This window comes from Salmo salar, chromosome 15 (assembly GCF_965601325.2).
Source record: "Salmo salar chromosome 15, fSalSal1, whole genome shotgun sequence".
In the NCBI taxonomy this organism is placed as follows: domain Eukaryota; kingdom Metazoa; phylum Chordata; class Actinopteri; order Salmoniformes; family Salmonidae; genus Salmo; species Salmo salar.
The window spans coordinates 84204494-84228905 of NC_138305.1; the positions used below are offsets into that span (position 1 = coordinate 84204494).

A 24412-nucleotide genomic window follows, 5' to 3' on the forward strand; every position below is an offset into this window, starting at 1 on the left:
AAAGATTACTTTATCCTATCCTAGGTATTCCTTAAAGAGGTGGGGTTTCAGGTGTCTCCGGAAGGTGGTGATTGACTCCGCTGTCCTGGCGTCGTGAGGGAGCTTGTTCCACCATTGGGGTGCCAGAGCAGCGAACAGTTTTGACTGGGCTGAGTGGGAACTGTGCTTCCTCAGAGGTAGGGGGGCCAGCAGGCCAGAGGTGGATGAACGCAGTGCCCTTGTTTGGGTGTAGGGCCTGATCAGAGCCTGAAGGTATGGAGGTGCCGTTCCCTTCACAGCTCCGTAGGCAATCACCATGGTCTTGTAGCGGATGCGAGCTTCAACTGGAAGCCAGTGGAGAGAGCGGAGGAGCGGGGTGACGTGAGAGAACTTGGGAAGGTTGAACACCAGACGGGCTGCGGCGTTCTGGATGAGTTGTAGGGGTTTAATGGCACAGGCAGGGAGCCCAGCCAACAGCGAGTTGCAGTAATCCAGACGGGAGATGACAAGTGCCTGGATTAGGACCTGCACCGCTTCCTGTGTGAGGCAGGGTCGTACTCTGCGAATGTTGTAGAGCATGAACCTACAGGATCGGGTCACCGCCTTGATGTTAGTGGAGAACGACAGGGTGTTGTCCAGGATCACGCCAAGGTTCTTAGCACTCTGGGAGGAGGACACAAGGGAGTTGTCAACCGTAATGGCGAGATCATGGAACGGGCAGTCCTTCCCCGGGAGGAAGAGCAGCTCCGTCTTGCCGAGGTTCAGCTTGAGGTGGTGATCCGTCATCCACACTGATATGTCTGACAGACATGCAGAGATGCGATTCGCCGCCTGGTTATCAGAAGGGGGAAAGGAGAAGATTAATTGTGTGTCGTCTGCATAGCAATGATAGGAGAGACCATGTGAGGATATGACAGAGCCAAGTGACTTGGTGTATAGCGAGAATAGGAGAGGGCCTAGAACAGAGCCCTGGGGTTATGATGAGGTCTTAACTTTGACTGGTACATAATATAGTGGTAACAATTATGATCAACTGGTCGTATTCTGGTTAGTAAAAATACATATAATTTTTTACATTTTTAAATTCAACCAGTTGTGACCAAAATAAGGCGTCATAAAAAGACGTCATACTGATGTCATACCTTGCCCACTGGGCTGTGTTCGTGGTTGGTGACAGCAGCAGACTGCCATCCCTTTTCCCACCCCGTCCTGTAGGTGGCGACAATACCCTATCTTGGAATTCTCTGCTGCTGTCTCGCAAGTTGAAGAAGAAAATGCGAAACAATTCCGGTTTCGGAGACTCGAAGTGTTGACCTGACAAAATGCTCGCCCAGTTGTCACGGTTTGGGCCTGCCTTGACCCGTTTTCGCCCTAATCGTGTTTGCGGGACTCGGTTCGTATCTCAATCGCCACTCTCGGGTGCTGCTGGTTCAGCCACAGTGTCGGATTTGCAGCCTTCACATGCCAAGGAAAGTCATGGACACGCAGAGGTCAGCGCGTTCGAAAAGGTGAGTTGGTCCTGAATCTAAACGTAAATAACAGTCTCTAGCGCTCATCTGTTATTTACATTTTTCTCATTCATTGTAGTTTTTGACATAACGATACACATTCCTTCAGTCAAACATAGTGGCTAGCTACATTACTAAATCAAATGTTATTGGTCACATACACATGGTTAGCAGATGTTAATGCGAGCCTAATGTTTGCGCTTCTAGTTTCGACAGTGCAGTAATATCTAACAAGAAATCTAACAAATTCACAACAACTACCTAATACACACATCTAAAGGGATGGAATAAGAACATGTACATATAAATATATGGATGAGTGATGACCGAGTGGTATAGGCAAGATGCAATAGATGGTATAAAATACAGTATTTACATATGAGATGAACATTACTAAAGTGCCATTATTAAAGTGACTAGTGATCCATTTATTAAAGTGGCCAATGATTTCGAGTCTGTATGTAGGCAGCAGCCTCTCTTTGTTAGTTATGGCTGTTTAACAGTCTGATTGATGGCCTTGAGATAGAAGCTGTTTTTCAGGTCTTTATTTTTTATTTATTTTACCTTTATTTTACCTCGCCTTCTGGATGATAGTGGGGTGGACAGGCAGTGGCAGTTGTTGTCCTTGATGATATTTTTGGCCTAGCTAGTTAACACTTTCTTCACAGTGCAGTGTATCATGAAACCATGACAACAATCTCTCTCAAACCTCTACAGAATCGAGATTATCATGGGTTCTCTCAGGACCCTGTCGTTGACGAGTGGAACATGAGGATGGCCTTCTTCTTTGGCATCTCTATGGCTATTGTGGTTGGGGGTACCTTCATCCACTATTTGCCAGACCATGGGTATGTTTAAGCTGCACTGCACATCCCTCTTTGTTACTTGCTCTGTCACTTGCTCTCACAAAGAGTAACTGAGAACTGAAAAACCCAGCTACAGTAGATATACACTGAGTATACAAAACATACAGAACACCTGCTCTTTCCATGAGACTGACCAGGTGAAAGCTATTGACGTCACTTGTTAAATCCACTTCAATCATTGTAGATGAAGGGGAGGAGACAGGTTAAAGAAAAATGTCTTGAAACATCTCTATCAAGCTTGTCAACCAGACACTACTTTGAGGAAACCAAACTACCGGAAACCAGTCCTTTTCAGTTAAAAGCAGCGACGTGAGGAGACAAATTGTCTTGTTTTTGGAAAAGGTTGCGTCATCATCCCCATCATTTGACGACGAAGACGACTGAGTATTTTATTAATCAAATGTTGTTTTTTTTTGTTAAAATATTATTGTTAATATCACATTACACATTTAGTAATGACCGAATGCATTTAAAACTTCAAGCACAGTAACACTTGTATGACTTTTTGTATCGATAGGAGTGGGGGAAAAAGGTGCTTGTGCATTGATAAGAGCTCTGCTACCCGACTCCGACATTATACATTGGGTTAGGGCCTGTTTGTTTTCATCAATATCTAGGGTACGGGCAGGGGTATCACTAAATTGATCACTAACATTTTGAAGCTGAGCCATTTGTGCGTGTTCTGCAGTACAGTCATATCTGACTAAGATCATAACATGGTGTCAGAAGTGCTTCAACCTCGTCAAATCTAAGACAGGCGAGACTACTTAAATGTTCCTTGAGTTGGAAGGCGGACGAGCAATATCCACCATCGTAGTACGGATGAAGCCTGAGCTGGAATGTGAAGCTAACTGAAGCTGGTTAGCTTTAGAAACCCCTGAGTAGATCTTGCTTTCTTTGTAGGATACCCTTCTGGACTCCACAAATTCACTTATGTTGTCTCCATCTTTGAACCTCTAAACAAGCATCCAACAAACCCATACACATCTTACATGCTTGATTTAACTGATCATCACAAACACAATAATTGATCATTAATCTTTTTGGCCTGTCTTTTTCTCACCAGTATGAGGCAGTGGGCCAGGAGGGAAGCAGAAAGGTTGATTACACTGAGGGAGGCTGCAGGCCTTCCTCTTATGGAGGAGAACTACTATGACCCAAGCAAGATTGTGCTACCAGGAGCCGGAGAAGAGTAGGATGTACTATAAGGAGTTGCACATTGATCATTTGTTTATTTCTCTGACTGTAAATTTCTCTTCAGTATGTTATAAAAAGATACACTACTCTACTACACCATTGCTTGATCATTATTTTGTAGCCAGTGGTCAAACTGAATAGCCTTCAGTAGCAACTGTGACCGTATCAGTGATCATGAAATGATACGATAGAGTCAAACTACTGGAGTCAACTCTGTGAGCCCCTTGTGGTTGCCCCGGGCCATGACGTCACATCTCCAATGGATGATACCACAGCTGTGAAAGTCTGACATTGTTATCATGCACCGCCCCCGCAAATAATATTACACTAGCAGACACAATCTCCAGGAAGTCAAAGGCATACATCGACAGAGGCTGTGTTTACACAGGCAGCCCAATTCTGATATTTTTGTTCACTAATTGGTCTTTTGACCAATCAAATGAGCTCTGAAAAAGATCTGATGTAATTGGTCAAAAGACCAATTAGTGGAAAAAAGATCAGAATTGGGCTGCCTGTGTAAACACAGCCTTTGAGTGACGGCATGGATGCACAAGTGCACACAGTAGTAGTGCTGGTGATTGACAAACTTGAATGTGGCCTAATGACCATTCTGAAACAAGAAAGATTTAAGTACCTACCAGTAGTAACATCTTATCACAATGCGTGCAAGAATAGGCTTCAGTTAAAGATGAACTGAAACACTAAAACAAACCATGACATTCATTATTTTGTACTTTTTTGTCAAGGGAGGCCAGATGCTCGCTGGCCTTCAATGCTACGGACGGCAACAATGACATACTCGTTTGGACCAGACAGCTTCAGATAAATGGCCTACACGGAGACCGAGGGGTGCTGTTTCGCTTGCTTGGATGCTTTCAAATCCCATTGAGAGCATACATCATTGATAGAAAAACTTTTGCATCTCGTTGGCTAGCTAGCCAGCTAGCTAAGATTGGCCCTTCCCTAAATTAGCCATGGATGGAGATTGGGATTTGGACTTGTGGTTTTACTTAATTCTCCCTACTGGCCAATGATTATAACAGTGATTAAAAAAAATAATAATAATAATTATCCAACCATTAATTCATACATTGCTGTGCCCCTGGCCTGAGGGTTGAAGTTCAATATGTAGCTAGATGTAGAAGGCTAATGTTAACTAGCTAAAGTTGCCCATGAATGGAAGTTAGGCTAGCGAGCAAGAATTTTAGTCAGGTAACCTAAGACAACACATTTTTTTACTGTATGACAGTGTGATAGACCGTTTCATCAACCTGAACGAGAGGAGGATGGCATTGGCGTTTCTCTACAAGTAGGGTGAGTCAACATGTTTTTCTACTTGCACAAACACACACACATACGCGTTTGGCTTCCCCTGTGATTTTACCCACACATCGCTACTGCGTCTGACAGTATGGGCAATCTCCATTTTAAAGTAATACATTTTCTACTTCATTGGCTGATTGCGCCCAACTCAGGAATACACACCCATTTGACTACTTTAAAATGGTGGAAGTCCTCAATGTCCATGGTAAAATGGGTTTTATAAACTGGGTGGTTCGAGCCCTGAATGCTGATTGGGTGGCAGCTGTGGTATATCAGATAGTATACAACGTGTATGAGACATTTATTTTGACTGCTCTAATTTGGTAACCAGTTTATAATAGCAATAAGGCGCTTCTGAGTTTGTGGTATATGGCTAATAAAACACGGCTAAGGTCTGTATGCAGGCACTCCACGTTGCATCGTGCTTAAGAACAGCCCTTAGCCGTGGTATATTGGCCATTTACCACACCCCCTCGGGCCTTATTACTTAAATATCCATGACGAGTCCTATATCTCTATGACAACAGGAACAACTCCAATGTTAACGTTTTTTTCAAAGTTGCCGAAATGTCATGTGCGTCCACCTATATCAGTGCATTTGTAACAACCTAACCATTATGAATCTTCTATTCGATCAAATGAGCCCCATGTAGCAAATTATCAATTACAAAAATGTCTCACTGTGTTTATTTTTGTGAACAGATTTTGGGCAGAGTAAAACATTTCGCGTCGCCTTGTCCTCTCTGGCATAAGCAAGCAATAACGTTTATATTACAATCCCTCAATGTAACAAGGCTAATTATTGATTTACAGCTGTATACAATCTTGGGTTTGACCCACCAAAAATACTTGACTTAGTATTGCAGAAACTGTTTATCCAATAGAAATCCCTGATCACACTTGCAGGCCATGTCATGGCAACGTTGGCTAGATAAGGTCATGCAGAGAAACACATCATCGGGTCTAATGGACGTCTCGATTTTTCACTTCTCTCAATGACCATGTTTACATACGCACAGTATTCCGGATAGTAGGTCATATCCCGCTTAAGGTCTTATGGTTCCCCAACCGGTGGCCCGCGATTTGACCCCCCAAGTTTTCTGACAAATATTTGACCATGTTTTTATTTTATTGTTGGACATAAGACTGTAAACACCAGCAAATCATCTCCAAGTAATTTTAATATTGTTAACCTGCTCCAAAGTATTCCAACGCATAATACAGTATGTGATCGTATACAAATGTGATCGTATACAAATGTATCTGTTTCGGGTACTTGCGGTCAATTTGCAGTCGACAAATTATTTTTAAATTACATTACGGGCCCCCTGACAATACACTGAAGAAAAGAAATTGGCCCGCGGCAGAATCTAGTTGATCTCAAGCCTATAACCTCTCACATATAGTGTGTTATAATATTAACTTCTGCAGAATTCATTTCTTGCAGTAAAATGATACAACAAATGTTAATTTGTCTCTGGAAAAGGAGTGGAGAAATGATTTATTTCTTGAAGACGCGTGTAATGTGTTATATTTGACACTTATGCAAGCAGACAGTATTTCAACCACATAAAATATGCGCCCAAGATTAACTAAAGTCTTATCAGAAAAATGTTGTCGTTTTCTCAGCTTTTCTTTTCCCTAATTAAACTGACATTGGACATTTTGCACAGGACCAATCTTTCCACTGTTTGAGTTATTGCATTTTTTCCCCAGCCCCTAAACGAAAGACAATTTTACGATCTTAACTACATTAATGAATGAATTCTATCGACATAAGACATTCTGGTGAGCACTACTTTAGTCTTCGAGGGCAACAAGTTATGACAGAAGAGAAGCTATATATAACTATAGTTGACAAACAAATTACCTACAAAATGTCCGAAATTATAAGCAGAAACTTGGCTAGATTAGGGGTTAAAGGTACGGAGTATCAGCAAAATAAATTATGCAATTATTATGGTGGATCAAAGTGATTTGTTTGACAATCAGGATGAAAACGTTATCACACAACACCATAGGCTGCACAACACCCATGATATGCGCAACTGAGCCTGTGCAGACTGCGAAAAACAACAGTAAACAGTATGTTTTTATGTCAATGTACAATATGATTTATTTGCAAAACATATATGTTACAGACTCTATCTAGGTGGCTAACGTTAGCTAGCTTGCTAACGTTAGCTGGGTTAAGGTTATGTTTACGAGTTAGGTTGAAGGGTTAGCTAAATTGCATGGTTTGCTCTATAACCTGTTAGTTCATATGCCTTGCGACCGTGATGCCTAAAGCCGAGACAATAAGACAGTGGTGAAATAAATTAAACCAAACCTTTTTGTTTCATCACAAAACCGGAAAGTAACCTCTGTCCGGTGAAGTGAACAAAGCATATTGCATGTAACAAACAGTTACATGACTTACAGCATGTTCAAGCAAGTTAATGTTTCCAACATTTTCAGGCTAATAAACAACTATTGATTTAGAACCATGGAGAGCAAGCACAAGTCGCAAAGAAAACAGGAGCTGCCTCCACTATTACAGCACCAGTTCAACACCTATGCTTAGTCTAATACAGTGACAACTGACAGATACCAAAAACAATTCAGTCCAATCAAAGTAAGCCTCAATATGATGTGGCTGTCTATGGTTCTGATTTCTCTCTCTCTCTCTGTGTACGTTCGTGCAAGTAAAGAACATGTTGACTCACCCTACTTGTACCCTAAACCCTGCCCTTAACATTTTACACAAAAAAATAGAACAATGAGCCAGATATTTCCCCGGATCTATAAATGAGAAGCTTCCGTTTGGCGTTTCCACTTACTACCAAATATGGTGTTGAGAGGCAGCCCAATGGCCGACATTCTGCTAATTTTCTCATCTATTAAACATTTGATCTCCACACAGTTTTGTGTTTCCAAAACTAGAATTTGTAACTGAGTGGACTGCGTTTTGTAGACCTAACCCTTTGCCAAAGTTTCACAAAAGTGTGTTTTGAAGGAGTGCAAGGGCAACTTGAGTTAGGGAACGCCTACTCTGTGCTAACGCTAACGGAAATATGCAAATAAATGGTAGAATGCCCCAATAGGATCTCACTAGCTTGTGCTTGGCTCTGCCCACCTTGCTTGTTCTTTTCACTATGATTAATTTTCTCCCATTGGAACGACAGGTTCTGGTCTATATTGGGTTATGGACGTCCCAAGGACCCCGAATAGCATGGACCGAACAATATCCACTCTTGACTTCCGTATTTTCCCTGAAGAGGTATACATGTATCTATTTGTATCTATTTGTTGACTTAAAAATCTGTCACTCATTAATTTGAGGCGTCCTATTGGTGCGAGATCATGGGCATAGGCGGATGTTATCGGCGTGGCACACTGTCGGGGGCGGGGTTGAAGGGTCGGACAGGAAAAGAAAAAGGCGAGGACATCTGTAACGAAAACGGTAATAAAACTAGTAGCTAAATGTAACCTATTTTAACATCTTTGTTATTGATCACCATGCAAAGGGACCATTTATAAACTAAATGTTTGGATGAGGCTTTAAAACGTGTTTTCTGTAGCCAAGGTAACATTAGGCCAGAGTGACAAATTAGCTAGCGGCGTTGATGCCGGAAACGAACGAACAATTGAAGTGAAAAGACTCCTCGTTTCAGCTCCACCAGTCAGAGCTAGACAGGCCAATGCTAGATAGCAGGTCACCAGAATCAGGTTTCGAGTGCCATCATCACCATTAGGAAGTTAGTAACACATCCCTGGTCTGAGAACTAGCTACTCTTCGCCCTGTATAGTCGACAAGATCTCTAGCTAACTAACTTGGTTAACAAGCTATCCTAGCTAACTCGCTAGATACCACTGACATGACAAGTGACAATGTAAATAACCGCCGTCCACCGACCCGCACTTGCAATACTGGGCGTTTTTAAATGAGACAATCATTGTAGCTAAGTATTTGTTTGTCCAACTAGCTACAGTAGTTATCTAGCACTGAGTTTACGTGAAGAGGGGGAAATTAGCTAGCTAGCTAATATAACTTGGGTGCGGCTAATCCACTCATAGACGAACTACCTTTAGCACCTATTGACGATAGTATCTTCTGCCAGGCCTGTGGGGAATTTTAAGATCCCAACGCTCATCGTTAAGGCATCGCTTGCGGTACAGATTTTGGAAGCTATACCTGTGCTATCTAGCTTACTCTGAACACCTGTAAGTGTAACTGGATAGGAAGTGTAGTTCGTCAACTGGAGGCACACACCGCATATAGGTTTGTGTAAAACTGCTTTGTATTTTTTATTTGAAAGATTTTTTTCCCCAGATATGAAAGAGGGGCATATCAGCATGTTTCAAAAACCGTTAATACACAGCGTGTGCGAAGCTAACCCCTGAAAACCCTACTGAGAAGGGTGTTTGTGAGAGCTCGGGTGCAGGTGTTGAGGACATGCGTCCATGTGGTGGCTAGCTGGATGGCAATCAAAGGGTCTTCTACAGGTATCTGCCCTTAGTGATGATAGTGACTTTCTTGGTATGAGGGATCATTCCATGTGAATGTATTAAACACTTCCATGTATGTATTTTCCTGAAATGCAGTAGGCTTAGAGAAATAAAGCTTGGTTACTATAAATCAATGGGGTTACAGGCCTTGAGCACTATGGACTGTTTTCCTGGACTCAGATTAACCCTAGTCCTGGACTGAAAAGCACTGTGCAATGGCGAATCTGTGTGTGGGAAACTGGTTCAATGGTAATGTTTCAGATTCTGTTGTCACTGGAGCTGAAGTTGGTGGCTGGCTTTCATAGGTCCTTTGATACATTTAGGAGGCTTAGCCCCAAATTCAGTTGTTTAACAGGTGGGAACCAGGGTTTCAATTAGAAGGTAATATCAAGCCGATAAATAAAATTGGCACCGGTAAATTGCCCGGGGAAAAAATCCCATTGCGAAATAGACTTTTAGCCTATTCGTTGATGTAAATACATTTGACCGGTCATGCTTATCTTCTATGGGTAATTTGCATAATTTAGTGGTACTAAATTGGCGCGCGTGTGTATTCGTTTATCTTATTTATCACACGTGCACAACATAGATACAGAGCCTATGAGTGGAAAATCTGTCATACAGCGCTTTTATAACCCCAATATTGCGCAACAATTCTAAACGCAATCGTATATTTCTCAACTGGCAATTGAAGCGCGCTACCCATTCGCCATTCAAAAGCTAGGCAACATGCCAGGCTTCATCACCGCATCACAACACTTTGCCATGAGTATGAGGCAGTATGCATTTTGAAAACATAGCTACTTAATTGTTTGAACCCTGAACGTTTTACTTCATACGAGGCATAGTTCAATACATTCCTTCAAAGTAGCCTAGGCAAAATTCGACCATATCCGTGGAAGATATTATTTAATTGACTTCCATAAGCCATTGAAACAAAGCCTATTTTCTCGTGTTATATATATATTTTTTTTTTTCTTCCGGTAACCAAATGCACATTTGCATGTAGCCTATTGCCTTGTGCGCATTCCTGTGCTAATAATGTTAAGAAATAGTTTATCAACACTTTAAGCTAAACTTTCTGATCTGTTGCATCAGATTCATTGCTTTTTAACGTTTATGTTGCCTAGGCCTACTAATTTGTATGAATTTGGGATCTACCGTACCACAACTGTCCCAGAGTCTGTTTGGGCTATTTCTTTCTCAACAAGCTGACCAATATAATAGGTAAACTTTTCTACTATGGGGGGTAGTAGAATGACATGGGCTCACAGGCGGCGCGTCCATAAGGCTAGCAAATTGAATTACATTGCCAAAATGACAGGCTAATTAGCATACTCCTGTCTACACAGAAATAAATAAAACCATTCAAAATAGCCTACTAAAGCATTATTTGGCTACAGTAGATCATTAGCTATCCCTAGCCTTAAAACGTTTTTTTTTTTAAATGGCTTGGCCTACAGTGGGAAGGAAAGGCAGCAAGTACCAGATAGCTGAGTTGTGATTGTCAGTGAAAAGTAGAGGCCCAACCAATCATATTGCAATATTTAAAAATTAAATCACGGGAAAACAAATGGCTATTGCTGTAAAGAGAAGACAATGAAATGACTCCAAACGGTCTATTAGTTATCAACATTCTCAACTTAATTGAGCAAACAGTAGGCCTAGAGCCTATCTTATTGACACCAGCTGAGAGCATCGGCCATATCCCCGGTGAGTGCGCACTGCGTATATTCACTATCATTGTTGGGTCAGTGCCACTTGTTTGTTTTGGACAATCATTTGCTCCAGTTTAGATGGACGTCATTCTATTTGTTTCCCCTTCTCGTAGGCCTATTATATTGACAACGTCATTTTTCTTTGTGTGTCAGTGTTAAGAGTAGGCTACCCTGTAATTTGTCGTATAAAAAACATTTGATAATGTCTCCAGACGTATAGTGTAGTAGAATTGCATGAAATGTGTTTTTCCCTTGTAAAGAAATAAGAAACGTATGAGTCTATAGCCCAGGCCTTCTACGCGCTCATCCATGTATTGAACAGTATTTATTGCAAACAGTGATAGTCAGAATTTAGACAAATTAACTCGATCTAATCTACTCACATTACGAATAGTAGGCTGTTCGTTACTCGTCATGTTGGTTTAGCTAAAATACATGTGGAGTTGTTCTAACGTCTTCAAAGTGCGTGGTAAAGACACGCTCGACTTGCATGTTCTGTTTAAGATTAATTAATTGAAATGTGATTTGTCATTCTGAGCACCATCGGTGGACGCCCTAATCAAGTTACGCATCCAATGCACATGGGTCACGTAAATTTAAAATGCTGCCGGTCAAATGCCCAGCGCCACGTTTTCACAATGGAAACTATGGTAGGAACACTTTCTGCACTTGTTGTGCACTAAACATGCACCGTAGTGATCCCATTGAACCATGGTTTGGGTCACATTCAAAGGCCGCTGGATAAAACGCAGTCCAGTCCGACACATGAAGTGGTTTACACAGTAATATGGATTGTAGACGGAGTGGGCAATTGACAAAATGGCTCAGACGTACTTGGAGACAAAATGAGGGCAGCGTTCCAATTTTCTGCCCTAAGTGTGCACTTATTCAATAGCCTTCGTGGATTTAAAAGGTGGCTTACTACAATCCAATGCTTTTATGTGTTGGGAGGTGTGCAAGAGGCCACACGTAGTTAGAATTGGGATGCAACCAAGGTTAAATGTCTATTGGAAATATGGGCTGATGAAAACGTTAGGCCAACTCAGTCAGTGCCGTAGAGTTCCAGAACACTGACCACATATGCATTGAGTATGCAATGCATTTCCTTCTCCATCCACATTACCTTGTTTGCATCCTCCACATGTGCCGTTTAGCTAGCTCATCATTTACAATGTGGAAAATAAGTTACGTTTCTTCACCGGTCTGTATTTTATACAAAAAAAAAACGACCTCATAACTTGAAAGCCCTGATTGCGAAGGTAATTTAAGATGACAGGCTTGAATATCCGTTCAGCCATTTTGGCACAATGACTCACTACCCAAACCAGACGCAACTGGTTTCAAGTGGCCAAGAGACGTCATGTGATCTCCTACTGCTTTCTAGTGGACGAACTGGGAATTAGGCGGAGGATATATTTAAATAAATGGATAGGTAGACTTCAGCTTTCTACTCATATGTACAGTATATCATTCCTGCAAGATGACACTGTATATATAGCACGTTGCAAAAGCCCTGCACTTTTAAAATGTTTGTGATCCAATTTGCGTATGTTCAGGCCATCATTAGGTAAAATATTTTATTTTTTTAAACAGTAATTGGTTGACATATTTTCTCAAATCTAGACTAAATCTCTTATGGTCTGCTGTATCTCGGGCCCTGTAGTAGTTACATTGTTTCTGACACCTTTATCTGAGTCCCACAGTTCATACCTTTCTAATAGTACTGTGTTTGTAGGACTTATAATTTTGAAAATGTACTTTGAGGGTAGTATACAATATTATGCATTGTTTAGAAAATGCCACCAGAGGGGGTCTGAGTAACAGGTTAACACTGTATGAACACATTTGCTTACAAATGTTAATTTGCTTGGTTGTGCTATATTACCACAAACTCAATGTTGCTGGATTTACACTTTAACTGAGAAATTTTCTTGCAGATGGCTGCGATCCGTAAAAAACTGGTGATTGTTGGTGATGGTGCTTGTGGAAAGACCTGTCTGCTCATAGTCTTCAGTAAAGACCAGTTCCCTGAGGTCTACGTACCTACAGTGTTTGAGAACTATGTGGCAGATATTGAGGTGGACAGTAAGCAGGTGAGATTGTACTGTTAGTCACACAGTATGCTATCAGACATAATTTAAAACACAATTTTTATGTTGAAGTCTTAGTTTTCACCTTTTCTCCAGAGCAAGTAAATTTTTTGGGGCTAAACAGCAATGTATGCATTCTCTACTGTAAGTCGCTCTGAATAAGAGCATCTGCTAAATGATTAAAATGTGAATTTCTGCTCTCCATGTGGGTTCTAGGTGGAACTGGCCCTCTGGGACACAGCTGGACAGGAGGACTACGACAGACTACGGCCTCTCTCTTACCCTGACACTGACGTCATCCTCATGTGCTTTTCCATAGATAGCCCCGACAGCTTGGGTAATACATTGGTGACTGTAATGTTAATCTATCATGTGTGGTAAATGCAACAAATTATCCCGTTTCACTAGCAGCATTTTCCTAAAATGATCCCCTGTGTCTGAAACAGAGAATATCCCAGAGAAGTGGACCCCTGAAGTAAAACACTTCTGTCCAAATGTACCCATCATTCTTGTGGGTAATAAGAAGGACCTGCGGAATGACGAGCACACACGTCGGGAGCTAGCAAAAATGAAGCAGGTACAGTATTCATTGTAAAAATGTATATTATCATTTCAGCAAACACTCATTGTCCTGATCCATTCAGGATATTTCTTAAATGTAGCATTGAAACTAAACAATCCATGGACATTTGTTTTAATGTGGTTGTGTTGCCTCATAGCTACCGTCACTTCATGTATTGTCTGCTAGTCTAAATATACACAGGTTTTTGTTTTGTTCAGTTATGCTAGTTCTGTTTTTGTTTGGCTTGTTATGATTGATGGTGCAGTATGTCACAATGGATGCCAACCATAGAATACCTCTGAACACTTTTACACCTCTGACACGTGAACAGGAACCAGTGAAGCCAGAAGAGGCCCGGGACATGGCTAACCGCATCAATGCATTTGGCTACTTAGAGTGCTCAGCCAAGACGAAAGACGGCGTGAGGGAGGTGTTTGAGATGGCCACCAGGGCTGCGCTGCAGGCCAAGAAACGTGGAAAGAAGAATGCCTGCCTCCTGCTATAGAGAGCTGGGGAAAGACGGGAGCGGGTAGGAAGGGGGGAACAAATTGGGCCGAGGAAAACGCTGCACCCCTCTTCTAAGTCTGCCTCTGTGGAAGGGTGGGTGAGTTTCAAGGGGGGTGTGAGGGAGAAAAACATAATTAAACTAGGCCAAAGGAAATGGAGACAGTGAAGGTCAAATGTAACGAAAAAGGGAGTTCACATTTAAGGCCAAGGTGATTGCCAATCATTTTTTTAAATAAGATAATCGTATGGTTAAGATTTTTTTTAATTGTGTCTTGGACAAGTAGAAGGGTAAAGAAAAAACATCTCTCTGGTAAACTTGTCAGGGTGGTGTACTCTGAGGGATGAGATAAAATTGGTGTTCATGATAGGTTGTTCACCACAGCGCTATTGCCCTGGTTCATAGAGCTGAGCATTGTCAGAGAAAAGGGGGGTTTCATTGCATCATGGTGCATGTTCTCCCAACTCTGACCTCCCTGGCTTGCAGTGTGTCTGTCTATGCTTGTCTTTCATTTCTGTCCAGCCATACCATAGGTGTTTATTTTCTTTGTTCTCCCAATGGATAGACTAACCCTATCTTTGCGCGGACCAGCATCTCCTTCTATGGTATCATAATCTTGCGTGGACCAGCACCTCCTATGATATAATTGGTCCAATAGTATAGTTAATTTGATACAAGCAATTTTGATTTTAAATGGCTACATATTTTTATTTGCCTTTGACTATAAAATTCATATTACAATGCATACAATAATATTGATACTAACTGATTTTTGTAAGCCTGTTCATGTATTGTAATGAAAAATAATTGTAGAATTTGGTTTTATCATTAGTTGGCCTCAAGCCAGAAAGAATGTACATTTGATGTGGCCTGTCAGACACTGTTTGGTTTGAAGGGGGGGTGACTTTTTATTAAGTCATAAAGGTTTTGCAAATTTGGTATTTTCCTCTTGCAGATTGTTTTTGCCTGCATGCCAGGCTATTATTGGGAGTGGGTTTTGAGTGGGTTTTTAATGTGACCTACTGCTCACTCCCTCCAGTCCGTCTTTCTAAAACTGTATGTCTTCCCTTTTTTCCCTCTTGTACTGTATGTTTAACCGTGTGAGAGTCTACTGGCCTATCCTGTATCAGTTGTGCATATTTTGCAAAAATTAGTAACTTTAGGATGAGTTTAAAAAATAACATGTAAAATGCTTAGTAATCCATGAAAAAGATTATGACAAGATGTCATACTATTAAACGCAAGTAATTTCTTTAAATAATATCTTAGTCATTTGTGTGGGGGGCCTTTTGTATACAAATGCATCCTCACATTTCCTCAGTCCTCTTTTTAAAAGTACTCTTAAGAAAATAAATTGTTATAGGGAATGATTGGTTGTCGTTCTTTCATGCTTCATGCCTCTCAACACAAAATCCCAAGATGTGAATGGAATTTATTCACGATTCTGTAACGAAACAGTACAAGAACTTAAACATTTGACAGAATAGATCAAGGCATCTAGAAAGGAGTGCATATCCTGACCATCCCTCATGTAACATATTTTTCACTTCAGTATTTACAAAGTGTGGTGGAGTCCGGCAACAAACTCCTGGTAATAGGGCTCTGAAAAAAAGAGAGCAGTCAGATTTGTCTTGAATCTTCTGCTGTTGGTGTTTAAATTATTGACAACTGACTACTGTAAATAGTATTTTATGGTGTGGCTGCGGATCCGACTTTTACTTGACCTCTTCCCGACAGTTAAAGGTATGAGAGGCCCCATGTGCGGGATACTCTCCGTATATATATTTTTTTATACATAGCTGCTCCAGATTGGACGTCTGTGTGGTGTAGTCTACAAACTTTGACATGTTGTACAACACACTGTTGTAACAGTAGGCTATTGCCAACATAAGCATGACAGAAACAGGCAGTCTAAGTAGCGATTCCATGTTCTTTTTTCAGGAGGGAGTACATGCAGCTATTTAGACATATCAAACAAGCAAGACAGTCTAAATAGCGATTTGATTGCGGCAGACCGATCACTGGAATTCATTAATATTTTACCACTGTCAAACTGGTTACCAGCTACACACTTCGGCTGCCAATAACGTTCGGCTGCCCATAGGTGGAACAGCTACTCTGGCAAATTTCAATCATATCCTGTGGTACTTGCGAAATAACACTTTTAACCTGTTACGCAGATTCAGAAGAGGGTGAGGAAAGAAATAAACGAAGGGAGCGTGAGCAGCAGCTACGTAAACAAAACGTCTCTGTAAAATAACACATGCGCGGAACATGAATCGGAAAAATAACCAGGGGGGTGTTAACGACAGATCCGCAGCCCCTGCCTAGTTTTTATAACTATGTTATCCCATGTCATTGATTGATGTACTGATGCAAACCTGTATCAGGCTGTATGTAGGAATGTCTGATGAGGAAGTCTAGGACCACCATGGCACAGTTGGGCTTGAAGTCGTCACTGATCAGCAGTTCTTTCACCTGAAAACAACATTGTAGGCCTACTTGAATACATTCTTTGTGGGCCAGAGATAAAAACTAACATGCAGTACTGGAGGTGCTCAAAAGTAGAGTGGCTGACCTTGTCCATGGAGTAGAGGTAGAAATCCTGCACCTCCCCATCCCCTATCTTAGGCTTGAACTCAGGAGGTAGCTCTAAGTCGAACACAAACTGGCTTTCAGGAAACACCCCTTCCTCATCCTCATAAGTATAGCTATGAGAGAAGACACAGGGGTGACTGAAATAATGTGGATATGATTGTAGGCCTATGTAAAAGCATGCAAAGAGATATTCTCAATGAGACGCTGCAGACAGAGCTGGCTACTCCTGTTGAGATGTCAATCACCTCACTGTGCTCACGGGGCGGGCAGTCTCTGCTATGTCTTCTGGGATGCAGGCCTCCTCCTCACACTCCTTGATCAGGGTGTTTCTCACACTGATACCTGCTGCTAGTCCCCCAGCTGCCTGAAAACATGGTGGAAGAACATGGTCAAACCAGTTTGCCATTCACAAAAAAAGATGTCCCGGTAAAATGTAATCGGTTGTATTCTAATTGTAAATCAATAGGTGCTGACCAGGTTGTCCAGTTTTCCAGGGTAGGTCTGCTTGGTCATGGATCGTCGTCCCACCCACATCCTGAGTTCCCCATTTTCATCCTGACAGTACCCATTAATATGGACTCCATACCGTTTCACTCCAAAAAGACCTACAAAGACAATGTTAATGGCGCATGCTATTGCAGGGGGAACACTGGGATTATTTTCTACTGTTATTGCTTAGGACACGACTTACTTGTGGCAGATCTCTCCATACACATTAGTGGAGTGTCGCAGAATCTGGGCATTACTTCATACTTCTATAGAAAAGGCCCAAATATATAATTTCAGGGAATTTTAAAAAATGTGTATAGTTTGTTTTCAGTTTTACAGTATATTGTAGTACTCTCACCTCACCTCTCCATCCTTTCAAGACAGTCAACAAGCCTTCCCTCCTAAGTGACTGAAGAACAGAATCTACAGCCTTTGACCTTCTCCCATAGGAGTCAAGATTTTGGCACAGAGTAATAGCGCCACCTTGTGGTGGATTGAAGACCTCTGGAAATGTACTCAAAATGGACGCCACTTTGGAAGGCACCCACCCAACCTGCTCTCCTCCCACCTCAAACCGAAGGCATGTGGTGCGACTGGAGCCTGGGTGACACAAACATACATATTGGATGCGAGAGAGATGTGTTGTAGAATAGGCTAGCTAATGCCGCGTTCACGTACTAGTCGGAAATGTCCGACTTTCTAACTGGTTGTAGATATACACGTGCCAGGTTCAACCAGTTAGTATGTCAGACATTTCCTAGTTCTGACTAGCACGTGAACGCGACATAACACCTAATCATTTCGCTATCGAATTCACATAGCTAGCCACAGCTTTTCATTCATTTCCAGTTATCACAAATAGTTTTAACTCTAACCTGGCGAATAAAAGTTATTCATTCGGCGAAGCACCTGGAGCATTTTTTCCGACCAGGTAGTCATGATTTCGAGCCTAGGTTTCTGACGCGAGTCCAATGATTTTATGAAGGGTAAAAATTAAACAACAATATGTTATGTTTTATTAAGGTAGCTAGATAATATTTTCACTGTGGTTATTTTGCCAACGCCATGTTCCTCTCAGCGGTGTATACTCGGCGTGCGCAGTCGCGCACTGCACAAAACGCCCACATGATTCTCAACATTTCCATTGGTTGAAGACGCGTCTGCTGCAGCAGCTGGTTAACGCACGCCGATATTTGGACTCAAAGGGCTGTGTGTGTGTGTGTGTGTGTGTGTGTGTGTGTGTGTGTGTGTGTGTGTGTGTGTCGCCATGTTCAAAAACAACTGAAATCTCCGACTTCAATGCCTTTAATACAACTTGGAACTCGGAAAAAAACAAGCTCTGACTTGGCATTCCAAGTTGAACGGCATTTCAACTCGGAATTCCATGTCAGAAACTAGGGAAGCTTTCTAGAGCGCAGACCTGAAGATCACTGACATGAGTTGACCTTGTTTCTGTCTGAGTTCCCAGTTGTCCCGGATGACCGTTCAAACGAGTTTTCTTAGTCGGATAACGTTTTTTCACGAGTTCCCAGTTGTCTTGAACGTGGCATTAACCCTTGCCAATACCTTGGACTTTCTCACTCATCTAAAGAGCCTCACCAGGCCTACGTTGTGCCCTTTATACAGCATCAACCCTGCTAGCTATTCGTTCGGTCCACAATATAATACAATACAATGATGATAAGCAATCCTGCTTATATCAGTTTTATTGAACTGAAGACACTTTCATCTGCATTACTGAGAATCTTTCTTTATTGAAAATATACAGTATTGTGGAGTATAGTGTTTACTCCCCTTTGTTAAGATTTTGAATAGAATAATCTAGGATTATTGGGGATTAAATACATTTATATTTAAGAAATTCACTTCAAGGACATAACAAGACCCCTTGTCTTTAAGGGCTTTTAGGGCTCCAGAGTGGCGCAGCAGTCTAAGGCACTGCATCTCAGTGCAAGAGAGGTCACTACAGACCCTGGTTCAGTGGTCTAAGGCACTGCATCTCAGTGCAAGAGAGGTCACTACAGACCCTGGTTCAGTGGTCTAAGGCACTGCATCTCAGTGCAAGAGAGGTCACTACAGACCCTGGTTCAGTGGTCTAAGGCACTGCATCTAAGTGCAAGAGGGGTCACTACAGACCCTGGTTCAGTGGTCTAAGGCACTGCATCTCAGTGCAAGAGGTGGCATTACAGTGCCTGGTTTGAATCCAGGCTATATCACATCTGTCTGTGTTGTGGATGATAGTGTTGTGGATAAAAACTGGACCAAATACAAGATGTTAACCAAGGCCAATACATGTTGAGGATGGAGCCGAGCAGATGAGGCTTTTATTTCAATGTTTTCCAACTTGTTCAGGCAATGGTGTGATGGCATGTCAGCGCTAAGAGGAGGTATGAGTATTTCCCCGGGCTGAGAGTCCATGAGTCTTTTGATTCCTTTACTCAACCCCCTTCATGAATTCCAGGAACTCTGTGGAAGAGAATGACACCCAGAGCACATGATAGATCAGCAATAAAATGTCTTACTGACTGCCTGGATTTGAACTGTGAAAGGTTTGGCATGAAAGGATAGCCTAGATGAGTGTCAAAACAATTAAATAATTACACATTCTGGAAGTGCCAACCTGATCTTTAGGCTCAAATGTCTTTGAGCGCATTTATATTTGATATGTATTATTGACCGCAGTATTCATTTCTATTCACAGTATTTCATAACTTAACTATTACTGTTGGGCCTCTTGTCTTACCATCATAATCAATTTTTCCATCATTGTTTTTGTCTCTATCCTTCATGAGTTCTTCAATGTTATCCTCAGTGATGGCCTCTCCAGTTGACTCCAGAATGTTCTTCAGCTCCTCCAAATCAATGTAGCCATCTCCATTTCTGTAAGCAGCACCAATGAGTACACATATTCCTTATAACACTGTACTGTACTCTAGTTACTCTGTCAACAATATAAATGAATTTATATACTTTGACTTTTATAGACATTACTGTTTTAGTTGTCTATATGTTTGTCTTTATAGGTTCTTGTTAGAGTAAACCCAAATGTTTTTTGGCAACCACTTTGCTTGATATTAGCCTTACTTGTCAAACATGCGTAAAAGTTCGGCCAACTCCTCCAGTTTCCCTTTGCTTTCCTCATTCATGCAACGCACCATCATGACTAGGAACTCATCAAAGCCTACTGTCCCACTCCCTGTAAAAACACACACACACACACACACACACACACACACACACACACACACACACACACACACACACACACACACACACACACACACACACACACACACACACACACACACACACACACACACACACCAGCAGCAGCTGTAACATGGTGTCTTAATATTAAAACATAGTAAGGTGAGTTCCAAAGTAACATTTCAGACCAGTCTGAAAACTATGTGTGAACCACCACCTCAGGCTATTTGACCTAATGATTTTGCCTGAGGTCAAAGGTATACTTCAGGAATTTGGCTATGATGCCTCTTCTCTACTTCCCCAGAGTCAGATGAACTAGTGGATATCATCTTTATGTCTCTGTGTCCAGTATGAAGGAAGTTAGAGGTAGTTTTGCAAGCCAATGAAGAAGTCTATGGGTATCTGTTAGCATGCTAGTATAGGGGATGTATAGTAAAATTGTGTGTGTAGTATTCAGTGTTAATAAGTTTGCAGCCATGGTGACGCACCATCCTCATCCACCTGGTCTGCAGCTCCTCAGGGGTTGGGTTCTGCCCCAGCATCCTCATCACCTTCCCCAACTCCAATGTGCTGATGCAGCCGTCCTCGGCATCCTGACATGCAATGTCAAAGGCTGCCTTGAACTCTGTGGGGAGATAGTGGTGGGTATTACTAGTGTTTCTACATAGATATGAATGGTGCAAAGGTAAAGAAGAAATGTCATGGGATTATTGTGTACAAAAGGCAAGGCTCACCTATTTTCTGCTCTTCTGTTAAGTTCTCAACCTGAAGGGAATAGTGGAGCAAGTTACAAATGCAGTTATAGTGCTTTAGAACTCATTTTAGCCTACTTTATGTGCCTAAATTATGCAGGTTGGTTGGCCTCTTGTCATTTATTATTTGACAAACCACTCATAGTTGGACCACACTGGAGGCCATTGGTGGTCATTTCCTCATTTTCTTGTCTCTCTTCACCTTGATCTGCAGTCAGCCCCTAGCCCTCGCAGTGTGTAATGCATTCCATTAGTACCCCAGCACACCTTCTCCCTCTCCTTGAACTCAGCCCAAAACCTGTCGAGCACAGCCATCTACCCCTGGTGCAGTCTGACTGAAATGTCACGCTGCTTTCTTCACCTACTATTCTTGTCGGGTGGCGATGGGGGGCTCTGGCACCGACTCCACTGACAGCCATTTGTTTGAGGCGAAAGCTGTCGACACTCTTCTTCGTCCTAACTGTCCTTTGTTCTATTGTTGTCAGGCAGAGAAATGCCAGAAATCCCATGTTAACACAGCACGTTCTCCGGGTCCTCAGAGAAGATAATGATGAGCTTAAATGATCATATTGACATGACAACATGCTTTCTGTTTAACTTTTTCAGAATAGCTGGGCTCATAGAACATGACTAACTTTGTGTTTAACCTTGGTGAATCTTGGTACTAGTAAGTTGCTTATTCTAAAGATACAATGTTGAATTTTCATTGACTTTACAACTCTTGTGGTGAGATCATTTATTCATACACTGAGCTCTGCTAACAATTATGTTAGAATGACAATGTCCTTTTCTAAATTGGACAATAATGGTCAAGATATTCAGAAAAGCTCTGCTGGTACTTCTCAATTACTCTCTATAAAAATAGTGTTGAATGACACTTTCACATGGTGTGCTTTTCCTATTGCATGACCATGTTTAGTTGGGTCTTGAAACCAGGGTTACTTTCTAAATGTAATCAGTTACAGTTACTAGTTAGCAGTCTAAAATTTTAATCGGTAACGTAACTTTTGGATTACCCAAACTCAGTAACATAGTCTGATTACATTCAGTTACTTTTAGATTACTTTCCACTTAAGAGGCATTAAGCCTCTTAAGGGGAAACCAGAAAGAATGCAACAAACCAGAAATAAATGCAACAATATGTCTGTGAAACAATATATTTACAATATTATGAATGATTTGTGGTTTATTTTGTGGCATTTCGTAGTGTGACAGATTTTACTAATTGCAGCAGTACTGTACAAAGTTAGAGGTGAGGTCAACCTACCCCCTCCCCATCTCGTACTTCTGAGTGGGAGACCTTCCCAGGTAGTAGCCTGCCGAGCTCACAAACTAGAATCAGGCCGCCTACTCCGACCAAGGTTAATTGACCCACAGTCCCACACGGTGACATGATGTGCAAATGAGCGATAGAAAACCGATCGCGCAAATGTCACCATTCCAAAAAATGTGTGCGGGCGCCCCGTTTAGTCATGTTGGAAAATCTTTGGATGCCGACAGCAGTCGCACCATTGGAAAACATAGCTTGGACTGTAGCTTACAAAAGCCTATTCCTGCTTTCTTTCCGCGATCGTTCAAACACATTTTGTGTCATCATAGTGGTCTCTGACTTGTGGTCAGACTCGCTCAGGTGGAACAAACTTAAACTTGCGCCTTTTTTCAATGCTGATTTGAATGTCATTGAGAAAACAGAGAAGTGTCAATACATTTTTTTCTCGCAAACATCCTTTCTGAATTTAAAAGTGATCCTCAATTTAATCATCTAGTTTTCAAAAGTATCTGTAATCCGATTATGATATTTTTGCTGGTAATTTAACAGATTTCAGTTACCATTTTTTTGTAATCCCTTACTTGTAATCAGTTACTCCTCAACCCTGCTTGACACTCAATATTACTGCATTTACGTTTGACCAATCAACGCTAATGTGGGAACATGTCTAAATGTGACTACCAATCAAAGGTATCTTGGGGATACTGAATCATAATTTACAACCTGGTAGCTCTTGTGAAATATATCTCAAATCGAGGTTGACTGGTAAACCCATTTCTCGCTTCTCACAGCTCTTGGAAGCGGATTATGGCTTCTTGACGTCATCAATGTCTATTTCAGTCAAGCAGCTAGAGATGGCTTTCCTCAGGGCCGTTAACCTCTATTCACCTTTGGCTTGTGTCCAGAGAGTGTGTACTGTCAATACAATGTGAACTGGAGCATATAGCCATTGTGTGAAATTTGTTAAACATAACACCACAGTCATGACGGGATGTTATTTTCACATACATTTTACATTTTGCAGACGTTCTTATCCAGAGCAACTTACATGAGCAATTAGGTTTAAGTGCCTAGCTCAAGGGCACATTGACCGATTTTTCACCTAGTCGGCTTGGGTGATTCGAACCACGACCTTTCAGTGACTGGCCCAATGCTCTTAACGGCTAGGCTACCCCCTCCACAACCAGAGCCAACAAACCCCAAAGAAAATACATGTAATTTCATAACAGTGTCTTGTTTTTGGCTCGTCCAGTCACAGTACACCCAGGTACACCAATGAGGGAAGTTTGAGATCATGACCCTCCTTCCTCCTTAGTACATCAGATGAAGACTCCTAATCGATTCTAACTGTCCTCGACATAAACTATCTAGCATCCCCCTGTGTAACCTAACTACAGGTTTTGTCCCTGTATCTGTACTCACCGCTGCTTTGTATACATCATCCATGGCTGTTGGGCTGCCTTTGTCTCTGTTTCAGTCACCGGAACACAGCGATACTCCCACAAATGCCTCAGACACAGGACAAAGGATAGAAGCAACACCTGCCCCAGCCTTTATTGTTAGGGCCATGTGGTGTTAAAAAAACTTCTGAACCCCCTCTCTGCGTCATCCCACTGTTCTCATCACAAGAGAGAGAAAGACAACTATAAATAGATGAAGAACAGAGATGGTCCAACAATAAGAGAGCCTAGGCCGCAGCAGCTAAATTGGTGACGTGTATTGTCTCCAAGCTAGATCTAGAGCGAACGCGATACCAAGTAGGAACACCTTTTTTTTAAGGATGTCAAATCAGTACACTTGTTTGTTTTCTGCCAATGTGGTTGTTTTTGACATAAGAGCAATTTCTTAGCAAAATAATGA

The 24412-nt window shown here is 41.7% G+C and overlaps 3 protein-coding genes and 1 pseudogene across 6 annotated transcripts; 2 read left to right on the forward strand and 2 right to left on the reverse strand.

Annotated features, from left to right (window-relative positions):
• Nucleotides 1–1224: 1224 nt before the first annotated feature.
• On the forward strand, nt 1225–3644 carry LOC106572044 (NADH dehydrogenase [ubiquinone] 1 beta subcomplex subunit 11, mitochondrial). Its single transcript, XM_014145765.3, has 3 exons — nt 1225–1487; nt 2205–2335; nt 3420–3644. The coding sequence occupies exons 1-3, from the start codon at nt 1302–1304 to the stop codon at nt 3547–3549; spliced, it is 447 nt and encodes a 148-aa protein (XP_014001240.1). The 5' UTR covers nt 1225–1301; the 3' UTR covers nt 3550–3644.
• A 4425-nt stretch (nt 3645–8069) lies between these two features.
• LOC106572042 (rho-related GTP-binding protein RhoA-C) lies at nt 8070–15603 on the forward strand. 3 transcript variants are annotated; one of them, XM_014145763.3, is made up of 5 exons: nt 8070–8132; nt 13017–13172; nt 13386–13506; nt 13616–13746; nt 14063–14667. In XM_014145763.3, exons 1-5 carry the CDS (start codon nt 8085–8087, stop codon nt 14234–14236), a joined length of 630 nt encoding a protein of 209 aa, XP_014001238.2. In that variant the 5' UTR covers nt 8070–8084; the 3' UTR covers nt 14237–14667. The 3 variants fall into 3 exon arrangements, with proteins under 3 accessions (XP_014001238.2, XP_014001239.1, XP_045552104.1); XM_014145764.3 differs by lacking the exon at nt 8070–8132 and adding an exon at nt 8237–8315 and having other exon boundaries at nt 14063–15603; XM_045696148.2 differs by lacking the exon at nt 8070–8132 and adding an exon at nt 9302–9358.
• Nucleotides 15604–15648: 45 nt separating this feature from the next.
• tpk2 (thiamin pyrophosphokinase 2) lies at nt 15649–18420 on the reverse strand. Its single transcript, XM_014145762.2, has 8 exons — nt 18199–18420; nt 17682–17923; nt 17526–17589; nt 17309–17439; nt 17080–17198; nt 16815–16947; nt 16618–16714; nt 15649–15838 (listed from the first exon to the last, which is right to left on the reverse strand). The coding sequence occupies exons 1-8, from the start codon at nt 18260–18262 to the stop codon at nt 15792–15794; spliced, it is 897 nt and encodes a 298-aa protein (XP_014001237.1). The 5' UTR covers nt 18263–18420; the 3' UTR covers nt 15649–15791.
• A 1178-nt stretch (nt 18421–19598) lies between these two features.
• On the reverse strand, nt 19599–24204 carry LOC106572310 (troponin C, slow skeletal and cardiac muscles-like; annotated as a pseudogene). The gene is made up of 6 exons (XR_014380565.1): nt 23975–24204; nt 21265–21295; nt 21019–21155; nt 20408–20519; nt 20067–20203; nt 19599–19789 (listed from the first exon to the last, which is right to left on the reverse strand). The product of XR_014380565.1 is annotated as a troponin C, slow skeletal and cardiac muscles-like (transcript).
• Nucleotides 24205–24412: the final 208 nt, after the last annotated feature.